The following is a 20362-nucleotide window of genomic DNA, read 5'->3' as shown; positions in this document are numbered from 1 at the left end:
CCAGCAGCCTAAACCAGCAGTGGATACTGTGAAACACCACAGTAACTGCAGACGGGTGAATACACAGTTTTCTCTCCCTTCTTTTTCATGAGTTAAGTCTCCCACATGCAGCTGGATTGGATAAAACTCTAGATGCAGAATAATTCTTAAGCAGTATATGTGATAAGGCACCTGCTTGTAACAGACTTTTCGTTTCTTCTGGGCTGAGATCACTGATTCAGTTTTTAACTTAGATGAAATCTCTCTGGTGTCTCATAACTCTAGAAAGACTGTTTTCTGATTACATCAGAATGCCAAATTGTCAGCTTCTTTCTCAGTATCAGAAGAAATTGCAGGAAGGTTAAGAAGATCAGAAGAAACAGCCTTTTATGTCTCCCAGAGTCTAACAGAGAAAAATAGGCCAGTATTATTTCAGTACAAATTAGTCCAACTATACTAGGATAACAATAAGAAAAGTACCATGCCACCAAACATTGGGAGAATCAGAGAATCTTTTTCAAGCAGTTTGCATTCAGTATTCCTTTATTCTTAGTACACGGCACAGCTCAGTTCTGCCTGCACTTCTACATATCTAAAGTCTGCATTTCAAAATACTCTAAATGCTACACTTTCTGAAGCTCATACCATGATTTTTGATAGGATTTCACATAGGAACAGTGTCCCAACTTTTGTCTTTTGAGATGCTGTTCTGTTATTTCCTCTGAGTTGTGCATGAAGATTATCCACAAATAATTGTTTCTATCTCTGTAATGATGCAATAGTTTGTCATGTGCTTTTCTTTACAATGGAGAGCTCTCCTTTTTCCACCTCAATGTGTAAATTAAAATTATAATTAGAGATTTCTAATTGCTTAACTATTAATTATCTATTGATGGCTAGGAAACAGCAATAGAAGGAAACCACTTCTCCCTACTTCTTACCATCTGTAATCATTTGTTATGCTGGCTTCTTCACACTACATATTTTATCTCATAAAAAAATCTCACAAGGGAGGATTCCTATTGCTACCTGTTTATTCAGTCTATTGCTACCTATTTATTCTTCCTGAATTTTAATTTCAGGACCAAGACAGCAGGAAATGGCTGTGATAGGCTAGCTGCTGAATAAAATGGTGACATAGATAGGAATTACTTCACATAGCTTCAATCTAATTTATTGCCAGTGTGCTTGATTTCCCCTACATGTGTGTCAACACTACCACTAGAAATACAAGGCTGGCCTTATGTTAAATACATAACAACAAATGTATTTACATAAATACATTTAAAGTACATTTTGATGTTTAGAGAAGTTTGTACCTGCAAGGGATGCTGGCATTTACAGGAGGAATGGAGGATCTTTTGACTAAAGGGCTGAAGAAGCTGTATGCTGAAAACATAATTTGAGTTTAAACCAGTAACTCTCTTAATGTTTTGGGTTGACGTATGATACATCCTTGGCTCTGCACCTGTACATCTTTCCCCAAGTGTGTTAGGGTTGCATCTAGTTCATTTCACATTTGACCTTAAACTATGCTCACTGGAATATCTACAGTGTCACATGGAGGGACAATCCATACGCTTTGCTCCTTCAGTTCTTTTTTCAGCCTTTTGTTGGCTGGACTACTTCCGCATTGCAAGTCACTGATAAAGTGTATTGCGGGATATATTCTGCTGACTTTAATAAGAGACCAGGATGACTAACATGATTTTTGTCTCTTTTCTCCAGAAATCTCAAAACCACCATTAGCACCGAAACCAAAGATTATTGGTCATCTTTCTCCAGCACCTGTCTCCAAATTTTCTCCTTCACTGCTAAGAGCTGATATTCTTCATCACCCAAACTCTGTGTCTAGGGGTCCCAAACCACCTATTGCTCCCAAGCCAAAATTCTCAGCTGACACTGAGGGCAAATCCAGTGTTTCTAACAACAATAATTTAAATAAATATGCAAATGGGAAACTGGTGTGTCTTGGTGGAGAGCTGTGTGAAGGAAACCAATGCAATGCTCATTGCCTAGGATCTGAGGCAGATAATGAATACATTGTAGTTTCTGAAGCTCAGCTGCCCAGCAGAGACTCTAATGATTTGGAACATGAGCATGATCAAAACCTAGATTGCTCTGTGGAAAATGAAGTTTCAGAATCTCCAGAAAAGGTAGAGAAGGAAGAGGATAACGCTGCTAGTGATGAGAATACCAGTGATCAAGAAGTCATCGAAGATGAGCGCCGTAACTCTTCAGATACTGCTGAACCAAGGGAACCAGACTCTGAGGAGTCATCCAGAGACTGTGACCAGACCAAAGCACTTTGTGAGGAGTCCTTAGATGCCCCAGATAGGGATAACAATGCTACCAAGAATGTAGATGAAGATGAGAATATTGTAGGGGATTGTATTGAAAACAAACACAGGCAAGAAACTTCTTACAACCTGGAACTGGTCAAGAACTGTAATGGTTGTGAGACTGACAGTGATAACATTTTGAATAGAGATGAGAAACTAATGGGTGATCCTTGTAGAGATATCATTGCAATGTCCCTGCCTGCAGATGAATCAATCCCAGCTTGTGAGAAGGTAGGGCGAGAGGAGGAGGAAGAACTGCCTGAGATTTTAGAAATGGCAGATGGGTGTCTAGCACAAAATGATGAGCGCAATGTGCATGCAGATCTTGATTTGAATATGGAAGGGGACTCACAAAATGATGACTGTGCAGGCCCTGACATGCTGCCTGAGGAGGCCAGTGAAGAAACAGGTCCTGACTTAGAACTGTGTGGAGATGAACCCAGTGCCAAAGATGGTTTAACAGAGTTCATCCATCAAGCAGCAGCTGAAGGGGAGGAAGTAGACCCAAATGAGCACAATAATACAAACACGGGAAATGCCAGTGGTGGCTGCCAGATCACTGAGAGGAAAAGTGAGAAGACATCAGAGGTAGCCTGTGAACCAAGCAAAGACTCTGGGAAAGAGGAAGAGGAAACTGTGAATGCAGAGAATATGGATGAGGGGTGTCAGATTGCACCTTGTGAGAATGAATGTTGCGAGGAAATACCTGTGGAACATTCAGATGAGAATCTTCAAACAGAAGAGGCCTCTCTGCATGAAGATGGCATGATTTCTGATAGTCTCCCTTGTAGTCCAGGGATGGAGCCAGAGCTGGAAGCTGTAACCGTTGAAGGGCATAGTGAAAATACTGTGGAAGCCTCTAAGTCAGATGAATTGCTACTCAAAGACAATGAGGTGGAAGCAAACATCCTCAGCAAAAGTGTCCCAAGTTTGCCTCAAGAGGTCCCACTTGAGGACACCTTAGAAATCTGTAAGCATGGCAAAATTAGTGTAGAACGTGGGACCAAACATGTTTTGGATGAAAATCTAGCAGTCCCTGAAGTGGTTATTGTGACTGATGAATCAGAGGAAAGAGAAACTAGCAGTGATTCCCTAGATGATCCTTATGTGCTTCCTGAAGAAAATGAAATTGTCCATGATGTGCAGACTGATTTAGGAGCTGATCACAGTAAAAGGGGTGAATTAGGCGTAGATGGTGAAAACAGCTTGCTGCCCATTGATCGTAAAAATATCGTCACTAGAACACGATCTCTCTCTGGGAGAATGCCAGGCTACGTCCCAGAAACTGTTCCAGAAGAAACTGGACCTGAAACTGATTTACCCTCTTCCCGAAATGACTCTGGGACAGAAGACTTGAGCAATAATTCCTTTTCATTGGAAGGAAAACCAGTGGAAGGCAACAGGGCTTTACCAACCAAGTCAAGACGCTTCATTTTATATCCTCGATCTTACTCTGTTGAAGGGAGAGAAATACCTATCTCTGTTTACAGAGAAAGTGACGTCTGTTTACTGGACGGTGTTAGAATGAAAAGGACAGAAGACAACTTGTCCTTGCCTTGTGTCAATGGTTCCTCAGGTAGTTTTTCCCAGCAAAATCATCTCTCATCCTGTGGCATATCTACTCCATCCTCAGTTGTTGATATACCACCTCCATTTGAACTTGCCTATATCACCAAAAAGCCAATCACTAAAAGTTCACCTTCACTTTTGATAGAGAATGACTCACCTGCTAAGTATACCAAGAAAAAGAAATCTTCTTTTAAGAGGTTTCTTACTCTAAAGTTCAAGAAGAAAACTGAAAATAAAGTTCATGTAGATGTTAATGTTTCTTCTTCAAGGTCCTCATCGGAGTCCAGCTATCATGGGCCTAACAGGTTGATGGAGCTGGAAGGAAGAAGCCTAAGTAGCTCACCTCAACTAAAATCACATGTGGGGAAGCTCCGTGCATCTGAGTCTCCCTCAGCTGTTCTTTTCTATAAGGATGGTAAAAGAAAAGGAACACCCAAGTCCTTCAGCAGGAGTGTGTCAAGGGTGGAGTCCTTTGAGGACCGGTCCAGACCTCCTTTCATGCCACTGCCATTAACGAAACCTAGGTCTATTTCTTTTCCCAATGCTGACACATCTGACTATGAGAACATTCCTGCTATGAGCTCTGACTATGAGAACATACAAATTCCTCCTCAGAGATCCACCAGAGCAGGAACTTTTACCGAGTTTTTTGAAGATCCCAGCAGGGCATTATCTGCTGCTAATGAGAATGATGGCTATGTGGATATGAGCAGCTTCACTGGCTTTGAGAACAAGCAGCAAACCACAGACCAGGAAACAGAAAGGTACTGTAATAAATTATTATGTAAGACGTGCTAGCCTTGGCCAAACAAGCAAGGCCTTCCCCGCTAGGTATCGTAGGCACACTCTCCATGTTGGCTGGCTTACACCCCTCTCAGGAAATGCTTACAAGAAAGATTGGAAGAATACAAGATAAGCCTTGATCAGTGAAAAAAAAAAAAAAAGACATCAAATTAACTCCTTACTTTGTAAATGAATACTGGATCTGGATCCCATGATTTGCAGGCAGAAATCAAAGAATATTCAAAAAATTTTGGTTTATCCAGTGGATCTAATTTTTGTGGCTGGCAGGGGAAATGGGGAAAGTTTGCTTTGTTCTTCAGTAAGAAAGGTTTCTGACTTCTTGACTGAATGAAATGAGAGCCTGTGTGCTGGAAGGGGTCCTGCTTCTCTTTTTAATTCCTGTCAATTTCTCAAAACAATAATATATACACAATTTATGTTTCAAAGTACATCAGTTAAATATAGACCAGAAAATCACAAATCACAAACTAATAAGACTAGACAGTGAATTTTAGAAGTTGCTTTAAGGGCTGTCATGGCCCTTGGACAGAGCTGCTAACTTATAAATGAATTAAATAGTTCTGAAATCATATGCACTGCTAACATTAATAACAATCTTTCACTCCATTCCATTAGGTTATATCCAAATATGAAAATGTCTTTTTCATAGGAACGTAGGAGCAATGCATTCAACACCTTTGAATTTGAATTTGCTGTCAAATTGTAGCGTACAATCAGTGGAATGCAGAGATGTAAATAAGAAGGGTGTTTTCCATTAAGCTTATGTTTAACAGATAATGAGATAAGGTGCAAAGCAAATGAAAAGGAATGTCTTTAATGCAGTTGCATTTTGTTAGAGCTGTATGGAAAAGATAAAAATCTTAGAAATAAGGCTTTCATGCCCGTTTGTATGTATCATTCTCCAAAAGATTTAATACTCCTGTTTCTTTGCAACATTTATTTTTTCTGGTTGTCTCTCTTATCATTGTGGATGGAACAAACCATGGGCATTCCACAAACCCCTCTTAGGGTACTTTAGACCTAGGGATTAAAAAAACTTTTCTTTAACACCTCTGAATGAGTCTTGCAAACCCTTTCTAAGACACAAATGATGTGGGGTAGTGAGTAAGACATGGGAAAAGACATTGCATCAAGGCTTAACAAGGGGATCCAAATGCACCTGAAGCTGAGGGATGTGGAAAAGGGGCCTGTGGTTTAGCTCTTTGGGTGGCTGCCTGCAGTCTGGGGAACTCCAGTGATGCTGACACAGGGGCATGGTGGAGCACAGTGCAGCTTCACAGCACACACCATCACATCCCCAGAGCAGCTCACTTACTCACTTACTTTCAGTGGTTTGCGTTTTATCCAGCACACTGACATTTGCTTTTGAAACAGCCAGCCAGCTCTTTGTGTCCATGAAACACCACCCATTGTAGGTAGTTCTTGAAGAACCGAGTTAAAAATATTAGGACTACGTCAATTGCTGTGACTTGGGCCCATTTATGAACTTCCTGTGGAAGCCTGTAGTTTCAAAGGGAGAGCCAATCCAAACTGGTTCAGGAAGTCTCGAGGTCAAGGCATGAACATAATCTTCAGCCTGCTGTTTGTTGTGCATGCAGTTTTTGCTGCTGGGGGTGAAATGAAGGCTAGGCTCCTGTACAGCCCCTTTATCAAGATAACCAGGGTGGAGGGGAAGAGCACCAGGCAGACATAATTACTGCTGAGATAGCTATTATTTGCTGTATTTTGTCAGCATGTTTTGGACAAAGACATGCCTGAAAAGCTTTGATGAAATGTAAATATGCATTCTGTGTACATACACATGCAGTGGTATAACAAACATGAAGAAACAGTGTATGGCCTAATTGTAAAGCAAAGCAAATTGTACAAGCAGGTGCGCCTATTTATACATGCCTACATGATGTATGGACATGGATGTTTTATTTGCTGCTAAAGTAGTTTGGCCTAAAATGTCTTGCCATGGATTTAAGATTTCTAGTAAGAATACCTATCAAACATACCTCTACCACAATGAGATAAAAATTTATTTTAACTGTAGTTTGCTCATATCCAGAGGCTTTTTTCAACTGTTTGAGACTACAAGTGTGTTGGATTAAACCTTTGCAATACATGTTTTTTGAGCCCATGAACTTCTTTTTTGTGCATTCACCTGTAGAGAGAGCACTTGTGTTAAACATCTGGTGATACCTTATGGAATTGCTACATTATTGATGAATAATCAAGTTCAACTTTTCTATCACACGTCAGATAACAGAATGTGAGTGTTATAAAAGATTATTATAAACCAGGAACCTTTCCTACTGTGTATGACTGGGGAACAGCAGGGCAGGAGGGCACTTCACAGAAACTCTCTGATGAGAAGATTCATTGTTTAACTTTCTTGCTGAAAAGGACAGACATTTGAAGTGTGCTGCTATGCAGCCAGCAGGAGAATCCTAACAGCAATACCAAGATTTTAATCAGCTCTGAGAAATCCAGTTGTGGTATTGCATCAGATGGGCACAGAGGACGGCCACTAGAAACTCCTGAAGCCTTTCACTCCTTGTATAAAAAACACAGCTGAAGCAATAGGTACAGCTAAAGCACCTGATTGTTTTTTATACAGGTGCAACTTGCCCCTTCCTATGGCAATTAATTCAGGTGAACTCTGGTCCAAAGAAAACCATAAGGCTATAGTTGTTTCTGTCCCAACAAAGAGCAAATGAGTGAGAAGCATTCTAGAGATAATCAAAATAACCTCGCACACAGGGAGTAGTTGTGAAAGGAGAAGCAACACCAAATTTCTAGATGTTTCTAACATTTTCTAGAACACACGGGCAGAAAAAAGACACACGGTTTGTTAGCTGGTTTTGACCTGTACAACACCTGCCCATATGCTGACCATATCAAGACTTCTCATCCCTATAAGCAGTTCAGTTACCATACATTCCTGTTTATGGTAAAACTCAAGGAGAATTTTGTCAGATAAAATCAACTTGTCCTTGATTTTTTGCTTGTCCTAGCTAGAGCTGCTCAGTACTAGGCATGGTTGTCAGAGGATATCCAAACAAGATACACGTTCAACGCAGTTCAAGCTGTCTTTTGGCTCACTGCTATGTATAATAATACAAATGTTGCTGACATTACCCTGCATTAGTAATAGAAGCAAGCTATATCTATACTGGAGGCAAATCTATGCAAAGCAAGCTTTGAGCTACAGATTCAGCATAGATTTTAGATACTTGTTTTGGGAAATATTTTCATTTTCCCATCCTTTCATTTTCTTGCTTTCACAGGAAAACAAATTCTAGCTGCTGATTCCACTCAGTTCCTAGTTCTCTGCTTCTTAAATCCCTGCTCTGTGACTACATTAAGTTAGCATGCACCCATAGCATTGATGAGAAGCTTTACAAGAGACAGAATTTTGGTTTTGTAGATCTAACATTTCTCAGGGCTGGTAATATTTTAGTGTTTGTTATGGAGGTAGCACAGAAATGGTCTACCAATGGGGCTTAACCCCTTTAGAGACCTGTATGGGTCAATTGTAAGGAATTTTGCTGACAATCATTAAGCTGAAGAGAACCAAAGTGATCATGAGCATTAAAAGAAACATAATTTTAAAAAAAAAATAATTAATAAAAATCTCTACATAGGTTTTTGGTTTTTTGTTGTTTTTTTTTAATGTCAGTGTGAAACATGCTGTCCTGTGGATCTTGTAGATGGGAGAAAGTCCCATAAAATGCTGTCACAGAGGGAAGGAGGATGAGGGACTGAGCCTAGAGACAAGGAAAAGAGGCATTGTCACTTGTGATCTGCTGAATAGGATGGAAAATAAAATCTCATGAGCTTTCACCACTTCTTGAATTTTGCAGCATAGTTCTGAAAGAAAGCTTTGTACGTTCATTGTAGAATAAGGGATCCCAGTACTATACTTGACTTCAGGCCATGCACAACCTATTGAAAATCTTGATAACAGCTGGCTCTGATGCGAGTCATGTTTTTATTTCTGTTTACTTGAGTATTGTCTGAATTGCAGCAGGGAATTTGAAGGTGATAGTGCTTAATGCAGAACTTCAAGCTGCTCACAGACAGGGAGCAGTCTGCTGAAGGTAACCTGTTGCTGCTGGGCAACAGGGCATGCGTCACCTTGCACTGTCAGGCATTAGAGACAGAAAATATTAAGTGCTCTTGGATGACAGAGTTTTTCTAAGAAGCACCTCTGAGAAGTGTCTTTAGACAGTATCATTAATGTCATATTAATACCAAAGAATGAAATATTTTAATACATTGTCCACGAGCAGGTATCAATTTTCCAGCAGCACCATGACTGCTCTCCTGTTTCCTCATATCTGTGGAGCTGTTTGTCTTGGTTCATGCTGGGTATGCAGATGTGTAGAGACATTATAGGTCGTGAGAAAGCCAGTGTGCTCCCTCAGCACAGCTTTGTATTGCATTTCACCATCCCACATACATAGCACGACCTCAGAGAACTGCTGCTGCTCAGACACAATGTGCTGGATCTCACCCTGGCTTTATGAGAGATCACAGTCTCATACACCTCACAGGAAATGGTCCAAAGACCTCAGCATATGTTGGCTTTATTAGCAGATGTTGGCTTTATTAGTTGATGGACTCCTTTGTGATGGCTATTTTAATTATCAAATTACAGTGCAGGAAAGAAGGAATGCGTACACATCGCCCTCTTCATGTCCTGAGGGCTTTTATGCCTGAGTTGACTCTCTGTCTTCACCGTTTTCATTAAATAAACCAGAAATACATTTCGGTGGGGTTACACAAGAGCATAGAGTCTGCTGTGTATTGCAGAATTGTCTTGGAGCCAGAAGTGATATTGATGTGATTTAAGCATTCCTAGCATCATGCAGAAAGAAAGCACGTGCTGCAGACAGGGTGATGAAATGGTTGTAATGGTCAAACCTTTTACTGTCAATAACATGGCATGTTATTGCATGCCTTTTTTTGTGCATACCTTTCCTCTCTCCCACCCCCACCAGGAATCTCACTCAGAAGATTTATTGACGGAGAGATTGCACATTAAAATGCTGTAGCCTTTCCAGAATCCATTGCTCCATGACATGGGGTATGTCTCTAGATTAGATTTGTAGCAAAAACAACAGAATGCTATTGCATTTTAAATGCAAATCCAGTCTAGTAGTTTCTGTTTTGTTGTGCCACCCACCAAAGTTATTTATAGTGCACAACACATTTTTAATTATCCTACAAGAATTCTTCTTTTACAGGACCCAAAGAGGGGTTAATGTAAAAACTCCCTCTAAAAATTTGGTGTTCAGTGGCATACAACAATTAATTTTACTTTAATTGACCAATTAGAGTTAATGGATGGAAGAACATATTTAAGTCGCGCCATTTGTTTTGCCAAGAACCCTCTTAAAGAGCTTATAAAAGAGTCCTTTCACTTGAGTAATTGGCTGGATTAATTAGATGCTATCCATTAAAAGCCTAGAGCAAACAGATTTAGACCTATTGTTAGTGAGCACCTTTTGGTGCTCTGTCTGATTTATGCTACACTAGCTTTATCAGTATCACAGGGATACTCAAACTTCTTTTTCTCATAAGAAATACAGCTAGGTACTGATGAACTGAGACAAGGGATAGTTGCATATGTCTGCTGCACAGTCTCCATCCAGCTATTCTCAGCTGTCCCAAATTAAGTATCTCTTCAGTCTCTTGATAGTTTGTCCTTATGCCTTGAATATGTTCAGTAAACTTGGATATTAGCCCACTGCATCCCCCTGATGGGCCCTCGGGGCAGGTGGACCTCATCAAGGATAGCTAGTTTGGTGTTTCTGATGAGAGTTTCTTATCCTCTTACATTTCAGGTCTCAGTCTGCATTCTTAGTTCTGAGAGTTGGCTAGAAGAACTCAGAAAAGACTCTTCCTTAGCACACATGTCTACAGAAGTAATGGACTGCATACAGTACAACACAACTTTGAAGTCAAATCTTCTGGTCCTTAAATAGAAAAGGGCAGTATGTGAGGTAAAACTGGGCACCTCAAAATCTTTCCTTCGCTCTTTCTACTTTTGCATTGCTAGCCTTAAAAATCAAGACACTGGCAGTGATATAAAACTACATCACAGTGAATACATCCAGGGTAAAGAGCCACTGTGAAAGTGACATATATTAAGTTGTCTGGACAAGTAATTCATCTTGCCATTTGATTGCAGTTTAAGAAAAAACATTGCTTCAATGGCCAAAAGAGAGATAAAATATGTGTGCCTAATTGATAAGTCTGAGAAAAAAGCCCCAACAAAATAAAGGAATTCTGTAGTTAATGACATATTTCTGATTGTTTCATTTGCAAGTTAAAAAAAATAGATATTGAAGTAAATTCTGAACTAAACCATATTTTTGAATTGCAAAATTAAGATGGTTTTGATTTTCCACAATTATTTGGGAGAGCGGCCAGAAGTATTTAATGGATTCATCCCAGCCAAATATTACAAATCTATGTCATTTTTAATAATTCTAAAGCTGATTTTCCAATTTAAAAAAAAAAAGTCAGCCAAGCAAAAGTACAGCCAACTCGAATTTTAATCTGGGAAATAAAACCAACCTCTTAGAAGACAGAGGAAACCACTTTCCTTCAGCCCTATGGATTAGCAGTTAAGCTCTGTTTCTCTCCTGGAAGTACTGTTTTAACAGCTGGGTGAATCTCTGAAATGCACGAAAACTGAGTTCACTTGATCCTAGTTTCACTGCGGTTTTCCCCTGGTTTATCCCCAGATTTGGCTGCATGGTGTTGATAAAGCAATTGATCTTGGTAGGGAAATAACAACTCGCCTTCCATTTTAAGAGTCCTGCAGGGCAGAATGGTGTTCATTGTGTTGTACTTACTGTGAGTATTTTCCATGGAAATATGGAATAACGAACTGGCAACAAAATTAAAAGAGAATGGTAAGACTCTGGTACCAAGTTTTAGTGTCTAAATTACATTGCCAAAAAATAAAGTAATAATAATCAGGAGCATATCCCTAATCTCCAGTCTATAATATATGCCATGTTAACAGTTTCATTTTCTGAAATGTATAGTCTTTTTCTAAGAGGATCCAGGACTCATAGTCAGAAGAACATTAGTAAATGTGTCATAGTTGGAAAAGTGACTATATAAGTGGAATCTGGATGATAAATGATACTATGCCAGATGCTCATGCCGGGTACGTTTGTACCTCTGAGGATGTGAACAGCAATTTGTGATTTGACTGCCTTGATGATTTGTGCTAGAACCTGAAATTAGAATGAGCTGAAACATTTTCCAAAAGGGAGACCTTCACAAAAGAATTGTATGTGAACCATACATCTGTTTTGGCAGAATTTAAAGGAACTCCTATATGCTGTAGCCTAGGATATAGATATAGAAAACCTAGTCTCTGCTTCTCACAGGTCTGTTTTTCCAGATCACTTTGAGTAATGACTTTGAATCAGTCAGCAATGGTAATTAGATTATGAGTTTCTCACAACCTAATGCCTAAAACACCAGCCACAGTGAGAAGGAAGTACCTACTGGTTTTGTTCACAAGACCCAAAAATAGGCACAGTCCTGTTTCATTTCTAGAACATCTGAAATAATTTCTTTTCAGTTGTCCGAGGTACAAAAATAAATTCCTACACCTCAGATGTTGCAGCAAAGAAAAACAGTGGTCTGCTGGTCAAGTCCTGTACAAACTGAGCTAACACTCCAGACTTTGCAGTAATCAGAGTTTTCCATTCTACATTCTACCCTCTTGGGCACTCTTCTGCTGCTGGATCTGACAGACAGATGTTGTTACTGCATTGAAAGGGATCTCTTAAAGCCATACATTACAAGTGTAATTTCCATTTTGGAAATGGCAATTACAAACCAAGGATGTCCTACCATTCCTAATACCAGTTTGAAATTCCATGTTCTGCCCTTCTTCTGCTATGTGCGTAACCAACTGTTATTCTACTTATGCATGAATGAAATTTAATTCAGTAATACTATAGCAATGCTTAGAGATAAGTCTTGTGTTAGGACTCATTGTTGTGCAAGGTGTTTGTAATTTCACTTCTAAGCAAGGTACTATTTGTAAGAAATTGGTATTTTATCTGTCATAGCAGATTCAGACTTTGTAAAGTATTGGTGCTATGTTACTGCTACTTTTCCTAATTTTAGAAAAAAATATGCTTTTGTTTTAAAGAAAGGGAAAAAAACCCTGAAAACTGTCATTACCTGCATTGGAAGTATCATTTTCTCTGTAGTGTAAAAGGCTCTAGGAATACTAATTTTAAGTATTTTCCCAATACAACTCTAAAAAGCTTTTTAAAAAAGCAATGTTCTCTACCACAAAAACCAATGCCTCCGTCTTCCACCAGTTCTGATGTCTTTTGGAATCAGATGCCAAGAATTCAAATTTCTGTTAATAAACAGGTCACTAAAAAGTCTGTCTGCAGCAAAGGATGATTGGTTCAAGTTCAGTTTTGTGTTTGTGTTTTACTGACACAATTTCCAAGCTGGCATCCTCCTTTGAGTTTTCACAATTATTATCACTTGCAATTATGTTAAACTGGATACTCTGAAAGGATTATAATGAGTTGCATCCATTTGCTGCTATGATGATCACATTTGCCTGACACCTAATCACATGTCATCCAGACTAGATTCCAGAATCAACAGTGTAATCCTGGCCGTACTCTGAGTTTCAGGACTGTTTGTGCAAAAGTACAGAGCAACTGCTGTAGTGTATGAACCTAGATTCACTAAGGAAGAGGACTTGTAAAAATATTCTGGTTCTGTGTAACTCACTGTAGTCAATAAGCTCTTTGTGCAACACATCTGGACCAGATTCTTACCTATATAAAATTTTAAACCTGGTTATTATGCTTGTTAGATAGCAGAACCATCCACCAACACAGAACATCTCCAGGGGATCCCTGTGTGTGACAAACATGACCTGGTTATGCTTGGCTCCATTTGCAAAACTCCCACCTGATGATTGACACTGATCTTTTTCTGAATTGTCGATCTGTAATGTTTTTATGAATTCTAATTCTCTGGGCAAGGAGTACTGCTTAATCTTTCATTATTGATGTTCTTCTCCAGTGTGTGCCTTTGTGCAGAAATCACCAACTTGGCTGCCTGAAAGCCACTGACAGCATATAACTCAAGAACCCTCACCACCAGCAGAAAACAGCAATACTAGCAAGCATGACTCTTAAATAGTTCCAGATACATTTCTGCATCTCAGCTTGGCCATAAGGATGAAAACATTACTCTGTGCCTTAAGCATGGGCATGATCCTGGGGTACTCATCCCTCTGTCTTAAGGACAAAGTTTGCAGTAAACAGGAAGAAGAGAAGTAAAGCTGTGCCTCAAGGGAGATGGACACAGTAGTTCATGTTTAGACCTTGGCAGGGATCCACAGTGTCCAAAGCCTTCAGTCTAACCTGTGCTCTAAACGTGACATTGCTCTGGGATTACCCACCTGACACATCTGACTGCCAAAGCACAAAGTTAAGAAACATGCCAAAGATCAAAACAAATCCTTTGTAGTATAGCAGTGGTTTCAGCTTTGCTTCCCAGACAGTGGTCTCCCCAGAGAGGTATACTTCTCATATTCTGAGATGACCATCAGGTGACCAGCTGAAAGTCACCTCTAACTTATATTTTTTTCTTCCCTTTATTAATGAACTTCTAGGTGGTAGGCTTATTCTGTCACTGATGTATAGAGAGGAATAAGTCTTACAGAGGGTTGAGTGAAATCAGAGGGTCTTATGCTGCTCAAAGATCACAAATACAAAGTGAGTCCACTGAAGTTAGGGTGAATGCCCCCAGTTTTACATCATTGTATCCAAAGTCAGATTTTCACTGAGATAAGTCATTTTATAGAGGAGAACAGAGCAAAAGTGTTGGGCGGTTTCACTGTCAGAGGCCATTTTGTACTGTGACTAGGGACTACTCAGCAAATAATTTGAAACCTATCCTATAATTGGTGGATGTGTTCCTTGTTAGCTTCTGTCCCTTGACAGAAATGCAGAATGGAATCTCAACATAATGCAGATGTATGGTGTGCATGATCTGGGAAGGAAGAAGGGTTTCACAGCACGGTACTTCTGTCACTGCCAAGCACTCTGGTCTTCGTTATGCCCACCTCCTTTGCATTGCAAGGATTTGACGTAGCGAAAGGTTACCACTGATGGGGAATGATAGGGTGATGGAGATCAACAGGGCTATGATTTAGCAAGGGAAAGAAGGAAAAGAGAAGCATAAAAAGAATCTTAAAGGAAACCTCTGCTGGGGCTGTTGGATATAAAAGCTCTGGGATGTCTGTGAAGCTAATGATTTATTGAAAGTAAAAGCTATGCAGTGGCTGACATGTGATATTATTAATATGTTCAAAGGAGTTTCTAATGGTAGAGCTGCATTTAATAATATATTATGTATTATCAGCTGCCCCATTGTACCTTCTGGCACGGTGGGGTGCTGGGTGTGGTGCAGCTGAGCGTCAGCCCTTGCTAGTTCATTGCCAGGTCATCTCTGGGGAGCAACTGTTCCCTGTTTACAGGAAATGCAGGACAAGGGCCGGAGGGCCAGGCTGAGCACAAGCTGAGGCCACCACAGCTCACTGCCTCCCCCTCATGCCTGGGAGAGCAGGAAGGGGGTATGCACTTGTCTGAGGCCCAAGGACACTGTGTTTTGTTTCCAGGCATGTCCAGCTTTTACTGCTGCTTTGTTTTACCTGGTGTTTTAAAACCACAGGACTGGGAGGGAAATGGTGCTCACAGACAGCGGGGCACCCCAGGGTATGTCACTGAGCCTGAAGTGTGGATTGGCTACACAGGTGCCTCAAAGCAAAAACCTCAAAGCTATCCATCCTAGCATGTCTGAGACATGGCTAATGAAACCTCACTCTCAGGCTTTCTCTTATCCCTTCTCTACCGATAGCGCCACAGGCTGGGCCAGAGGACATTCCCTAAGATGGAGACCAAACACCTTTGTGCTCCTCACTTCCTGCATTCCCTTCCAAAACTAGACCTGCACCAGTACTGTTGTTCTGTGACCATCTCCAGGAGCAGTGGTTGAAGCTGGGAGAGTTTTGTCCCTAAAGTTGTCTAGAAAACAGCAAAAGCCTTATGCACCTGCCCAAAAATCCTCTTTCCCTCTCCTGTATTCTGTACAACAACAATGCAAGATAGAGCAATATTCAAATTGAAATGCTTGTGGAATTAGAAAGAGCACTTTTCTGGCCTTGGCAAGCAAACAGCTTATGCCTCGGAATGTGACGTGATTATCTCTGTGTTACCTTGTCTTGACAGGCTGTGTATGTTATTAGCAGGTATCATGTCTTTCTTGGCCTTTTAAGACTTCAGATATAATATTTGCCTTGAGGATCTGCCATAGGGAACTGACTGGCTAACTGTATGCTGCACTAATAGGTATTTCCTTTTACTGGCTTTAAATGCATTTGGACTTTATTTTCCTTTAGTAATGAGCCTTTCTTTTGCAGAATGAATTAAAACAACAATTTTCAAATGGATGCAGGGAAATAAATAATCTGTTTTAGTAAAACAGGGTACTTCAGCACCCCACTGCATCTCCCAAATTACTCAATCACTGCATTGAGTTCATATTATTTTAAATTCTTGCAATAAGGATGTCACCATCTGAGAGTTTGAACTAGTAACTGCTGAGCTTGGGACTTGAGATAAGGATAGGGAATGCAGAAGAAAGCTGGATTCAATCCTCTTGGCCCAACAGTGGATGACTGGGGTCTTTGCAGGTGTTGATTATTTTTCCTTCCCACTGGATGGCATCAATTTTATATATGTGGGTTTTGCATAACCCAGCTGTGTCCAGGTGAGATTCTGGTCTTGCATCCAATACATCATAATTAGTTATGAGCTAAGATTCCTGTGACAGAGGAGTTTAAATGGGCACAGGGTGAGGTCTGTGGATGGGAAGGTTATGGCAGCAATTTAGTAGTCATTTGGAAATTTAGCATATGTGATCTGAGTTGATGTGTGAAGCTCATCACCACTTAGCTGGTTTCAGGGAATATATACTTGTAGAGGTTGTACTCTACAGAGAAAGAATAACTGTTTGTACCTTCCGAGGTAGCTCACATAAGCTTGCTTTGCTTACTCAGGTCAAATAATTGACAATGCAAACACACAGAAAAAATATTTAGGGTCGTAACTGTTGTTCATTTCAGAGCTTTGGTGGATCTAGGCCTAAATGAACTCAACACCACAGCCATTCTCTCTTTAGCAAATATTTGAAAGGATTGTCTTGTAGCAGTCCAGAAACATGCTAGACAAAAAGACATTCTGTCGCCCCACAACAAACAGAGCAGAAGTCAGTGCTTACCTCAGAAACCCAGACAGTTCACTGTCTTCCTATTGCCACAATGTGTAAACATTGACTATGTTGAGCCCTGTGTTGATAATTACTGACAAAAGCACCTTTAATATACTGGTTCCACTGTAGGAATGGAACCAAGGATGTGATTTCTAGCCTCTTCTACTGCTTTCTTCATCTTGTGGTGAAATTTTTAGCCAAATACTTTTATGATTTTGAGACACTTTTGAAACCATAAGAAATTTTCAGAAAATATATCAGGGGCTCTTTGGCCTTCAAGTATACTGGTGGTAATTAATTTGCATCATCCAGTTTGCAGGTTGCAATAGATGCAAAGAAAATAACTATTCTCTCTTTCTGTGTCCTGACACTGAGTGGAAAGATAGAGTGAAAGACCACAGGGAGGCAGCAAGGAGGTAATCCAGGTAGTCCAGGTGTCTGAGATACCTGTTAACCAAATGATGTCACAGTGGTTGAAACATCAGCACATCCTGGACACTGTTTTTGGGACTCATTAAGCAAGGTATCCTTTCTAACCTCTTGAGTTTCATTAGCTGGGATCATCCTTTAGGCAGCATGTACCTTATGGAGACAAATTACTAGTTCATTTCAAATAGGAACACAACAGAGGTTCCTTAAGTGCTGCACTTGTTCATACCCTTCTTTAGACTGAAATACATTGAAACTTACTTCCAAAAGAAATCAATTTAGTACAGGGAAACTAATTCAGGTTGATTGGTGATGGTGATTATTGATAGGCCACCCAGTGGCTTTCTTCTCCAGAAATTACATTTTGTAATATGGAAATTCAGTTACAGATGTCCCTGTCCTGGGACAGACACATGAGAATGATGGAGGTGCTCAGGAGCTGTGATGGAGTAATCTGGATGTCCTCACTGGCCAAATCACACTTGTTTTGATCTGAGAGGAGTACAGTCACAGGAGTCTTCCACTGACCTGCTCCCTCCCATATGATTAACATGGAGGGAATCTCCCCCTCTACTCTGTCCTCCTGAGACTCCAGCTGGAGTACTGCATACAGGTCTGGAGTTTTCAGCAAAAGAAAGACATGTACCTATTAAAATGGGTCTGGAAGAGTGAAAAAAAAAATGCTCAGAGGGCTGGACCACCTCTGCTACGGAGGCAGGCTGAGAGAGCTGGAGATTTTCAGCCTGGAGAAGAGAAGGTTTTGAGAAGATCTCATTGTGGCCTTCCAATACTTAAAGGGGGCTTTTAAAAAAAAGAATGAGCATGTCTTTTTACATGGGCGGATAGTGATAGGACAAGGGGGAATGGTTAATGGTTTTGAACTAAAAGAAAGGAGATTTAGATTAGACATTAGGAAGAAATTCTTTAGCCAGAGAGTGATGGGTTGCCCACTTTCCACCCAGTTGGAAAGCTGTGAATGTTGGAAAGCTGTGAAGCCCCCATCCTGGGAAGTGCTCAAGGCCAGGTTGGATGAGGCCCTGAGCAACCTGATCTAGTGAAAGATGTCCCTGCCTGTGACAGGGGGATGGAATGGAATGATCTTTAAGGTTCCTTCCAATCCAAACTATCCTATGATTCTGTGATCACTGTGGCACTAAAACTGCATGACATCTGAACCCTGCACAAATGCTTACTGCTTCAAGGAGATGCTGTATTGCTCTTGACTGACCAACCAATTTCTAGCACACTTCCACTGTCAGCTGCAGAATCAGTTGCCAGGTAAAAATATGCTGTAACCCTATCCCAACACACATGATGATACCTTATAGGCACTAGGGTGGATGTGCAACACTAACATTTGAAGGGACATTGCCAGTATATTTCAACAGCCTAATCAGCTGCACTTCAGATGTACAAGGAGCCGCTTGGTGGAAAGGATGAATACTCCACAGGTATCATAAAGCATAGGTGAGTGGTACCCTGCAGGAAAGAGGACTCCCTTCTCCCCTCACGACTGCTGTTGGGGCATAGACCGTGAAGTAGAAGGCAAGTGAGATTTATGAGCCTTCCTTTAGGATGTGTGACTTAATTACCTGAAAGCAAACTGCAAGCAATCTGACCATTACTGGTACAGAGGACTTATATCAGCCCAATGGAAGTCACAGGCCTTAAGTTTAGATTTTCACCAACTCAGATTTTTTTTTTTGGGGGGGTTTGGTTTTCTTTGTTTGTCTGTTTGGGGTTTTTTTGCTTTTTTCATGCAGTTGGTGACTCTAAAGAAGGAAACAAAACATCACTTGGGAGTGTGGCCAAGAGATGAACATGCAGCCAAGTGCATTTGTATTGTTTTGCAAACAAGAATACATGCTCTTCGTAGGCCCTTATTATAATAACCTTGTCTGGGTATATTTGCCACTGTTAAAACACCCACTTAAATCCTTGTATCTCATTAAAGCTGTCTGTATAACTTCTGAAAATCTTAAAAAAATTGATGTGATCATTGCTGAGGAATGGGTTAGACTTTGCAAGGTCATTTGGAGGACAGATGTGAAATTAAAAGGAGGGTATGTATCTCTTAGAATTGCACAATTAAGCAAGAGAAAATACAGTATTTGTCAATTTGTGAGTCATGTTCTGTGAGCTCACACCTGTTGTGTATCTCAGCAGTGCTCTCTCATGCATACACCATTTGTGCTCAAACTTTCCAACCTGTGTTCTGCAGGCATCACATGTAGTAGAGACTTGTGTCTGGACTTTATTTAAAAAGTTCTAGTACAATGATTAGTTCAGCTTCCCTCTCCGTGATGGCTTCACCCTCCCCTCAGTCACTGAGGTCACTTGAGGTCAAACACAAGCATAGTGTAGGGGCAGGAAACCAGAGAGTCTTTAGACTCCAGCACACTTTTTATGATGTAGCAATACATGTGCAGAGGCAAAACTAATAACAAATAGGGTGCATCCATAGAGCTTCTCCCTACTCTGTACCTATCAGAAGCTCTACTAATTATAATGTAACTGGTGCTAACTAAAAAGACTTTTGCTGCACCACATCATCCTGTATTTATTCAGTCGATTAAATGTCAGACTGTCCCAGAAGGCCCATTGCTCCCTTTGTTGTGATGGCTTACTCTTGGAATGATGACAGACAATGGCTGAAGGAGCAGCAGATAATGTTCCAGCAGTCTGTTCTCATCCAGCCAAATCATTGCTACAAGGAAGAGAATTAATTTGGGATTACCGTGTCTATTGAGATACTGCAAACTCTTGGACTATCTCTTCTTCTTCACACCCACACTTTTATTTGCATCTTCCATTGCATTTATTGCTTCCAGTAAGCTCAGTTAGCAGTGCTTTTAATGAACTAAAGAAAAGTATCACTTAGTTATTCCTGGGCACAATTCAAGCCT

General features: G+C 40.4%; 1 protein-coding gene across 1 annotated transcript in view; it reads left to right on the top strand.

Moving 5' to 3' along the window:
• FGD5 (FYVE, RhoGEF and PH domain containing 5) overlaps nucleotides 1–20362 on the top strand; it is a 78411-nt gene that overhangs the window by 5861 nt on the left and 52188 nt on the right. Inside the window, exon 2 of the mRNA XM_039734101.1 lies at nucleotides 1708–4654. Within this exon, the coding sequence (XP_039590035.1) occupies nucleotides 1708–4654 (2947 nt within the window). The remainder of the gene's footprint in view (nucleotides 1–1707; nucleotides 4655–20362) is intronic.

Source organism: Passer montanus, unplaced genomic scaffold (assembly GCF_014805655.1).
Source record: "Passer montanus isolate IOZ18808 unplaced genomic scaffold, ASM1480565v1 scaffold9, whole genome shotgun sequence".
In the NCBI taxonomy this organism is placed as follows: Eukaryota; Metazoa; Chordata; class Aves; order Passeriformes; family Passeridae; genus Passer; species Passer montanus.
The sequence above is the reverse complement of the archived record's forward strand: the minus strand, read 5'-3'. Positions and strand labels throughout refer to the sequence as shown.